The 10537-nt window shown below is 38.8% G+C and overlaps 1 protein-coding gene across 1 annotated transcript in view; it reads right to left on the reverse strand.

Annotated features, from left to right (window-relative positions):
- Positions 1–548: 548 nt before the first annotated feature.
- Positions 549–10537, reverse strand: part of ATG4A (autophagy related 4A, cysteine peptidase) — a gene marked incomplete at its 5' end in the record, with an annotated part of 10837 nt that continues 848 nt past the window's right edge. The window contains 11 exons of the mRNA XM_010019731.1: positions 549–1459; positions 1849–1960; positions 3102–3158; positions 3769–3914; positions 4842–4920; positions 5026–5213; positions 6184–6263; positions 7599–7671; positions 8199–8300; positions 9547–9645; positions 10035–10106. Of these exons, the coding sequence (XP_010018033.1) occupies positions 1395–1459; positions 1849–1960; positions 3102–3158; positions 3769–3914; positions 4842–4920; positions 5026–5213; positions 6184–6263; positions 7599–7671; positions 8199–8300; positions 9547–9645; positions 10035–10106 (1073 nt within the window). The remainder of the gene's footprint in view (positions 1460–1848; positions 1961–3101; positions 3159–3768; positions 3915–4841; positions 4921–5025; positions 5214–6183; positions 6264–7598; positions 7672–8198; positions 8301–9546; positions 9646–10034; positions 10107–10537) is intronic.

Raw genomic sequence — 10537 nt, forward strand, 5'->3', positions numbered from 1 at the left:
GCAGCTAATCCATGGAGAAAATGGTATTTTTTCTAATGTATGGTTTCCAGACTGTGGTTAAAACACTGAAGGCAAGCATGATGGACTATGCTCTGGTTAACTGTTCTCTTGGAAAGCACTCTGGCCCTGCTCACAAAGTGCAAGTGAGAGGCAACAGCAGCTGGTGATTCTCTGTATTGTCATTTATTGGTGAAGATGAAACTGTGATTCACATCCATAACACTGTGACAGAACAACCATCACGGGGACTCTCGGATAGTAAAAAGGAACTTGAGAATGGATTAAAAGATCTTTGCCTTTAATTATTCTGAGCTGGTTTTCTTATGGCTGCTAGAGAGACACTCTGCCTTAGGACCCAAACTGCATAGGCTGTTCTGATAAACCTGCAGAATTAAGGCACTTCTACCAAAACAGATTTCAAAAGGCAACAGGTCAGAAAACAACAATTAAGTAACTTGCATATGCCTATATATTAAAAGTTTTAAGATAACCTGGTTTGTATTTAGTTCACACGAACAAATTAAGAAAATATAGCAGCATACAACCTATGAAAAGCTTAAGAAATTTATTAGATGCACGGATAAAGTGCTGTAACAGAGAAACTTGTGTAAATCTTTTTTATAATAAATAAGGTACAGTTAAACCACCTTTGACTCATTTTAGCTCCAAAAGAAAAGTCAGCCTAAGTTTTAATGATTCGAGTTTTAAGGTCAAGGTGAAATATATCATAACTCTAACAGTGGTCATGATCGATATCATATATTTGAGGCTCCTGTTCCTCTTGAGGTTTCCCAGAAACAGGAAGGCTATTGCAAAACATATACGTTAGACATAGTTCCTTTCACAGAAACATTTTTGTAATAAAGTGTGGTTGCTCAAATACATGTTAAAATATTTAACAAGGAAACAATTTTCTTCTGATCCAGTCGATCTTTTAAACAAGACAATGTATTTTTCCAACAATGCAGCCCACAGGAGGGGACGGAAAGAAACATCCTCCTTAACTGGAGACTGTTTTGCTTTAAGAACTAAACTATTGCATTATACAAGAGCAAGAAACACCCATTTTGTGTTATCCCTTTCTCCAGACACACAGCCCACAGACAGACTTATTTTTACCTTAATCTCAACAGTCCGTTTGTCTTCAGCAAAGACACACATTAAAAAGAAGTTCCCTTTAAGGGTCTTACTGTGAGATCTTTTACTGCCTTTCCATCTGGGGAAGCTCTCTGACAGAAGGGACTGTGGCTGTTGGAGTTTTGGACACTACCAGGTTTTTGTGCTCTGTTTTCTGTCATTTCAGGCACTTCGGGGCTAACATGGCTGTTTGATTTAAGTCAATGCAATAATACTAGCAATACGTTCAATACTCAGAAGGGTCACCACAGTTTCCTTCATACAGTCAGGATTTCAAATTCTTCTTCCAATTCAAATAGCTTGTCAGTAGATTCAATAAGTTCTGGAAAAAATATAAAAAAAAAAAAAAAAAATCAAACAATTCAGACTCTAAAGACATTGTTTACTAAAAAAATGCCAAGAAACCCACTCCCCCCAAACCCCAAACCAGACAAAAAAACAAGCAAACATAAAAAACCCACCAAAACCCCCTTTTCTGAAATGTGTCCTTCAAGGTATTTTGCAATATTAGGAAAACGTGTATATATTATCTCTGTGTGAGCAATTGTATGTGGTCTGGATGGATACAGGGCTGATATTCTGTAAGAATAAGGCGTTTCATCACGGGGCGAATACTTTGTCCTTAGAAAAGTGCAGTTGTTGCTCCTGCGATGACTGCTCTCCCTGCCAAGGAAGAAGGCTCTGCCACACTGCTTTCAGTCAGTACCGCACCTGCTCCTGTAGTTGTCACCTCTGGCTTGCTTGGTGGCACAAAAGGAGGCCAGTGTGGTGGATGCTTCTGGACCAGCTCGAACATCCGTAGACTCTGTTGCTTTAGAATCTCCTGAGGATGGAATACTCTCATTATAAAGATGCCTCAAGAGAGCCTTCAAACACAAAAATTTCTGCTTCATTCAAAACGTTTGTAACTATTATGTATGTCTATCAAAATCCAAAGGCTTCATGCGGACATTCAGAGAAAAACAAGTACATGCCATTATGAATCACTGCTTCCCAGATCTCCGTAACATTTTCCTAGCTGAAAACACACCTAGAAGACAGATAACCTGCCCTACAAGTTATCAGTGCGTTCTAACGAGCTCTGATATCCATACCCTTATAATTTTGTTTACATGTAGCAAACAGACACCGAGAACAAGCACTATTTTCTGCCTTTTGAAAGAAAATTACTTGCATGGATCAATCTGTGTTCAAGCTTTCTGCTGATCGATGGAAACAAAAGACAAATCTATCACCAGCTCAAAAAAACCCCAACAGATTTTGAAGGACAAGTTTTGATCAGGAGAAACAAGTTACTAATGAAGCCAAATTCCACTCCTTTTCAAGCAGGTAAGCTGTATCATATCCTGTATTTCAGTTATTCACAAACTGCTTTCATTAGCCTTTTTTTTTTTAATTAATGAATGCCTTTCAAGGTTGGTGTTATGCTCATGTGCTGTTCAGTATACCAGCTGAGTGCAGAAATGTCCTGTCCTGTGGCAGCAAGTGCCTTTGCTGTCCCACAGCTCAGCAGGAGCTGGAGGGATGCAGCACTTACAGAATCAGCTCTGCTACGGTACCAGGGCCTAAGTCATAATTAGAACATTTGAAAAATACTATGTTAAACAATAAAGAAGGACTAGGAAACAAACAAATAAAGAAACTGCTTCAGCTTGGCAGTTCATACTTAATTTGAACATTTATTGCTCCAGTCAGTGACTAAGTTTCAGCCAGTAACACAGTAGTGTGAAAAAAACCACTAACTTAAGGGTATACAAAAACTTGTTTTCCAGGTGGCAGGGTTGATGGTTGTCAGAATGCTGAGCAAGCTCCAATCAGCACTTCAGTAGTACTGGCTTGCCCTGATGCACTAATGCATCCTTCTCTGGTTCATTTATTTTGCGCACAGGGAAAGATGCAATGGGAATTTCCATTAAAAGATTGTATGTTATTTCATCCAGAGCAACTCAAGAGAGTATTATTACCTTTTGTACAAGACTACACCAGTTATCAAAATCACATTCTTCTTTGCAAAAGAAGCCCTAAGGAAAAAAATACATATAGTAGTGGTATTAAATAATAACAGTATGGCAATGAGCAAAGGATGCTGTGCTATCTTTATGCCTTGTAAAAAGCTTTAGAAACCTATGTCTCAAGTGACAACCACCCGCCACCCAGCCAAAGGACATGGGCATGGGATCAGATTTAATTCCTTCAACTACCATCGCGTTCCGTATTGTATACTGGATGACTTCTACAAGTTAATTCCATTTAAAGATTTGTAAATTATATAAAATAAATTAATCTTAAGTAACTCGTCCAGAATGACCTTATATATATATGGTAGTGATGGAATAAAATAGAGAAACCTGATTCAGTTACTTACTTTGACCTTCAAAATACTTTTTGCAAAAGGTAAATGCTGCTCAGTAAAGAAGATTAATTAACTCCCTGGATATAAACAGTCAATTCCCTGCCTGACCTAAGACTAATGCATCCTAGGCAGTTAATATATAAACTACCACGTGTTGATTTTTAGAATGTAGAAGACTGCCCTGTGATCCCGATTCTGCTCAAGGAAATGCCTTTATCAATACACAGAGGTATTACTTTGAAATAAAGTACACGCATCTGTTACTCCCTAACACCTACTAAAGCTACTGACGGGTCCAAATTCATAATCTTCATTCTGTGTGGGGCTTGCTGGCAGTGGAAGCTCTCGTCATCAACTGTGCCATTCTCTTCTGAATCTACAAAACTTTGAGTGGTGTGAGGGTCCAAATAGATCAGCTCATTGCCTGCAGGGGTAAAATCCACAGGTTGATAATAAGCAAGAGGCTTCAATAAGCACTTAGTCCATCCAGACATGTAGAACAGGAATTAGATTATCATCACAGTCTGTGTGTTGTCTTTCCAGCTAGGAAGTCTTTAGGGGAATTGGAAAGACATGTTCAGTAGTTTCCCCCAGGCAATTTAGTATAATTTTCCATTGTGACCTGCTAAGGTAGATTTTTTGGCTGGTTTGTTCTACCTTTGTCACATATTTTCCCTTTACTACATGAGGTCCAATATACTTTTTAAAGATCTCAACCATTATAATCCCAAACATTCCACAGATCAAAAGTTATGGAATGACCACAAATGCAATCTGTAATCCCATTAGGCATTCATTCAGAAATTGGAACAAGGACATCTGACTAAAACAGTTCAGGTTTTACAAAAGGAAGAACAAAACAGCCATAAAATTATGCCTCAAACTGGGATGCAATCTGGTATTAACTATTGCTTTAATTTAAAGGAATACATGGAAGAAGATGAAAAATATTCTGGTGTCAGAAAAGGTTTGAAATATGAGAAATTCATTTAAGAAAACTGTGAAGCAGAAGAACAAAACAAGACACCCTTTATTAGGAAGTATTAAAGATTAGGGAAAATTCTGTATTTTTGCAGTCGAGACATTTGGCACTTGTCAAGTGCTATAAACTTTTCTCAGTGTAGTGTTCTTGCTTCTATCATTATTTAATTTTACATCAAGCTTTGCTGCTACTTTTCCATTCTTATAGGGATGGTATCATACTGTTCCTGAGGTATTTGAAATATTTTTCTTCATTTCTTCTACTCTATTCTCATGCTTAAACTGCTTAATATTTCCTCTTCCAAAAAAAAAAAAACCTCTTTCTCTTTAGATCCTATGCATACTTGGAACAAGTTTCTTTTTTCCTTACCTAGAAATCCTATGAAATAATAGGCATTATTTGGTTTCCCTCCTAACGCTCCCAAGGACTGTGGCATCTTAAAGCATTCCTAGGAGTTCAAAGGGAGAAAAAAAATGAAATCACTACTGATATAACAGATACTTCAACTTATTTCACAATAACAAACAATTCAATGAAAAAAACCCCAACGTACTTTAAATGCATCAATATATACTGGATTTATGTGATTTATCCCTAGCCGTAGAGGTATGATAAGCAAGAGGGGCTTCCAGCCTGTGCAGAATCCTGCTGTGTTCCTGTTTCGGCCCAGAGCACTCCTGTGCAGATGTGCAGTGCTGTGGGCTGTGCTGCTGCCCTGTGGAGGGGACCAGCACATTTTCTCTGTGGGAATAAAAATAGAACTCGGTGAATGCACAAAGGAACACAGAGCAGATCTTCCTCTCAGTCATGAACTGAGCCACTTTCCCAGACATCTTTACAGAGCTCTTGTTTTAAGACAAAAGGAGCAGGGCATGGAAATCGTAACTACTTAGGAGCAGTAACTCCAGCAGACAGAGTATGTGCTGGCACATTAGTGAGACATGAGATAAATGACTGGGGAATGAACATTCAAGACTGGAAGTTACATTTACTACTAGCATTACAAATACTGTCAAGCTTTGCCTGGGAAATGAAAGGGCAGATGACAGCATTAGAAACTCTTCAGAGAACTCTGTCCTTCCAGTGATGTAAACATAAAACAAGCAGAAGTAGGGGCTAGAGTAGAAATAGGCTGTGGGTAAATACCACTTGTAAACCCACCCTTCTTACAAGTGAAAATTAAGCCTGGACATTTGTGTTCCTCTAGGATCTGCCCCGGTCTCTCCTTGGCACATGTCTTTGGCAAACTCTGTATTAAAAACAGTTCTCTCTATTTCTACATACTGCAACTTCATTCCATTTCTGGGATAGGAGTTTAGACAGCACAGATCAAACTCCATCTTCTTCTAACTCGCATGGTCTGTAAGTTGGCCACCCAAATGGCCTACATCATGCTGTGCTAGCTGGAGTTTTGGACACCCAAAACCTGAGTTTGCATTTCTTTTATTCCTTTTCTTTCCTTGGGAACAAGTAGGGATGGCCCCAAAGTATTTTGGTCATTTAGACACATTCCAGAAAGTGGAATTCAATCAAAAACTGTAACCAGAAAATTAATCACAGAATAATTTATGTTGGAAAAGACCTTTAAGATCAGAGTCCAACTGTTATCACTGCCAAAAGTTTCCCAAAACACTTAAATTTGCAATCAGTTTGAGTTTTAGTATTTGCTAAGATGCTAAAGTAGACCTAGAAAGACTTCTGTTTCACTTACTGATATCTTCAATGACCACTGTATTGTCCATAGATACATAAACTGCTAATGAATTCCATTCATCAAATAAAGCAAGCTTCCTAGAAAACATTGAAATAATAATTAATATAAACTATTAGGACCACGAGGGTAGCTTTTCATTCAGGACAATTAGACAGTTCTTGAGTAAAAAACATCAAATTGGTTCTTTGGAAGCACACATTCGTTGGGCTGTTTTTGAAGTCTCCATGTAATAAGAAGGTAACTTTGAATGTTTAATATATTTAGAAAAATAAATACTGAATCGTACCAGGAAAAGCACACATGCACCATGTGAAAACTGTTTTGTCCTTTTGCCAAATGCAGCAATAGCAATAGCCCAACCACATAATTAGGTTTATTACTTTTTAACAGCCTCCGCAGTGGGATCCTGCCCATTGTGCCTGGTACTGTCTAGAGAAGGAAACAATTCCTGTGCCAATTCTGCACATTACTTTTTGCCTAAGAAGTTCCACTAAATTCAGTAGAATTATTTCTGTGCACATGCAGACAGCACAATTGGGGTGTCAAAAGCTAGATCAGCTAAGGGCTTTCAGCAGCAAAAAGTTAGAAGGGAGGCATTTTAGCACGCAGGTTTCTGTCCATTTATGTGAAGTCCAAGACTCTGGGGAAGTGAGTTACACTCTTACATTGCACAGGCAAAGTCAGCTGTCTGAAATAAGCCAGAAAAACGTGTATTTGAGCACTAGGACATGAAGAATTTGTAAGTGGAACAGCTGAAGGCCAGGGCATGCTTTAGCTCCTCTGCAGAACATGTCTGTCCCAAGACTGCAACGAATTGCTGCTGAGCACTCAGGACCCTGCAGTCTAGCCTCCACTTGAGGTTTGGCACATCCGCCTATCCCTCAGAAACACAGCAAAGTCAACTTTGAGTGTGGTTTCTAAACTAGGAGGAGCTGACCATGCTTTATATGGCAGCCTTCAGGCAGAACTGCAGCTCACACAGTGGTGAATTGCAGTTCAGTTGCCTCTTGGCCTGGCTGGCTTCACTGGTTTCATACCACTACTGTGTAAGCTGCATGGTGGCGCTCTTGACCTGTCAAAGCTGTGCCACTATGAGCAGGGAATACCCGTCTCTGGTGCTTACTGTCTAGGGCATGTCAACAGCACAGCAGCAGAGACCTTTCTGCAGGTTTTCCCCAGGTTTTTGGTGTATTAAAATTTAGAACACACCCAATCCCAACTCAGTACCTGCCCTGCAGGCTACAGCACCATGATCTGCACTGTACTTGCAGACACATGCCATACACAGTCCTTGTTCTGGGAGAGGGACATCAGCCTTTAGAATGGTATCTTGGGCCTCATCCTGGTCTCTGAACAGAGCTGCCCCTAAGCAGAGGAATACATGCTGAATGAGCTAGCACAAGCTGACTTACTTCAGGACTTGAGCAACTGTATTTGGTCCAAACCATTCTCCAATTGATTTCCCCTCTCCAACACCCATCTGTGCTGTTTTTTATGAGGGAAACACACACAGGAGAGGAAAAAAAAGAAGACCACAGAGAGTCTGGTCACAATCTATATTAAACAGCATGACCTACTGATATTTTGATATACATTCTAAAGCAATTGCAAACTGTATTCAGCAACAATTATTTTCTCAGTCTATGCTCTTTTCAAATCTTAATGACTGCTAGTTCCTTTACAGAAAGTTTCTAAACTGTAATGAGAATTACAAGTATTAGTGTCCTTTATTAGAAATTACAGCAATAAGCATTGTAACTGTCTATTTTAATACTATCAACTCTGAGGCTCACATACTTTACCAAGAGCCAGACTGTCGCATGCAGGTCTCAGTGAATAACATTCCTGAATCATTATACTTTGTACCCATTTGCATGCATTTTTTTTAATATATAAACATGTACACTGTCTTCATAATCACCTTTTTAAAGTTTTGAATTAACATTTCAAATTAGAAAGTTTCAACACAGGAATTTCAGTGGGAAAAAAGAAAAGGTGATGTGTGTTCTTACCCATTTGGTGGATGGAATAGCAACAATCTTTTCTATCTAGAAAGCACCGTAAGATTCTGTGATATTCTTCTGGTTGTTTTTTGTGTTTTTCCCATTGCCAATCTTACAGGGGGAAAAAGAAAAGTCATATAGATTAAAAAATAATAATATTTCCCATCATCCTGATCAAGTTTTAGCTAGTAGAAAGTCATACAGAGAGATACTAAAAGACTAATGTAGACTCCATCTGTAATATTTACACTTTGTTTAGAGTCCCTTGAAGTCACAGCTTGTCATTTATTATCAAACTGTCCTTATCATCACAGGCTAGATTGTGAAAACTGGGGAAATAAAACAAAAATGTCAATTGCAAATATGTTCTGAGTGATCATTGCTGAGAAGAGAGCTATTGCTGTATGTGAACTTCCGAGAGCGCTGGCAAAACAACACACTCCATGTAGATTTTGTTAGATTCATAAGCATAACGTAAGCATTTGTAAGATAATGATATGAGATCCATAAAGCAAAGTCCAAACAATGCTGGCCCTCTCCCACAGCTTCCACCACATAGCTCTTGCTTCTAACATAAGGTAGTTACTTCCCATTTACCGACGGAGAAACACTTACATAGGGCTGACAGTATGAAGTAGCTACATACTACAAGTTCATAGCCTGTTTTTTCCTCAGGTAATTTGTTTGTTTGCCTACTCCATCAGTTAAATCATTGCACCTATGTTCTGTGGATTCAGTTATTCAAGTGGATAAATCCAGAAAGCATGCTGCCATAGAAACCACAGCATGACAGCGTAAGGATTACACACCTAACTGTAAGAACCTAATTGACACAGCAGCTACACACAGACCAGACAGACCTATGATACTTATCCGTGATCCTGGGATGTGAGGTGCTGATATGGGCTTAAGAACTTGCTTGGGTTCTGCTTTGGGGTTTGGACCTCAGGGTGGTGGTGGGTGTCTGTGGAATACGTAGGGTGGTGTCTATTGCTACGTCAGTATTCATACAGGCACTGTGTGTGAATGTTTGGTGCCTATGTACGCAATGAAGAGAAGGGCAAGAGCTCAGACCCATGGTGGCAGGTTTTCCCTTGTCCTCAGCTCAGGCATTCCTCAAAACCAGTTATAAAACAAAGACAGTAAGATTCCCTGTTTGTTCTCTGTCTGTTTCTATTTCAGCTTAAGGCTGGCATGATTTTGCCCCATCAGACAAGAATAATTCACTAGTAGCTTCTCTCAGGGCACCAAAGAAAGTTTCATTAATAAATTTAGGTTTTGGGATTGTATGGAGAACTACCACAAAAATTAAACAGTCTCCAAACAATCCAAAAGTTCACTCAGCAATAGTACTCACCTCTTCCTAAATGTCTGCAGATCAGTGCTTGTGCTAGCATCATCTGCCCACATCGCAGCATACATCCCCAGCCAGCATCGGATGAAGGACCAGTGCCTCCTATTAGAAAAGTTCATTACAATCAACATGGGCTTTAAAATGAATGCAGCACCACAGAAAATATCAGAGTTAAAATCTCCAACAACTGTGCTATGGATAGAAGGTACTGAGCAAGACCACCTCTTTCCGTATTGCTGGTTGGAACTAGATATCTTAAGGTCCTTTCCAACCCTAACTACTGTAATGATTCTATGATTCTATGTCTAACTTTACTGCTTGCTCAACAGATGTGAAGACCTGATGACAGTTGTTAAAAGCTTTAGTATTTTACTTACATAAACAGTTAAAATGATGCTCAAATTGTTCAAATACTGTAAAAATCATTTTTCAGTCCATGGTAACATCACTGTCTAATTGCTAACAAGGCAGCTGCTCTGCTGCATACTCACCAATAGGCGAAAACTTTCTTCTATACGTAAACCAGAGACGAGCACTTATATCCAACAATAACTTAGATTTGTCTGGAATATTTTTAAGAGGAAAGAAATTATTAAAATGGATTTTTAAAACTGAAAAAAATTATCATTTTTCCTGTACAGTCAATATATAGATCGCATGGAAGACTCCTGTTAGCTTTTACACACAAGACCCTTAAAACATTTTTAGCTGTTTAAACACAGAAAGCTTTTGCAGACTGCTAATTAAAATTACCTTATTAAGGATGAAATAATTATTAGCCAATGAAGATTTCCACGGTGTTTGGATGACTATGCCCAGCCTGAATGAAACAACTAGGGAGAACTATGTCCTCAGGAAAGAACTGGTAAAGCAAGTTCAGAAAGGCAAAGAATTTCTACATGCAAACCAACATGGAATTATGCATTACCTCCAAACCCAATACAAAGTCATTTTAAGAAAAGGTTCATAATATGAAATGTAATTAAATCTATAT

The sequence above is a fragment of the Nestor notabilis genome, unplaced genomic scaffold, assembly GCF_000696875.1.
Source record: "Nestor notabilis isolate BGI_N333 unplaced genomic scaffold, ASM69687v1 scaffold30558, whole genome shotgun sequence".
Taxonomy (NCBI): Eukaryota; Metazoa; Chordata; class Aves; order Psittaciformes; family Psittacidae; genus Nestor; species Nestor notabilis.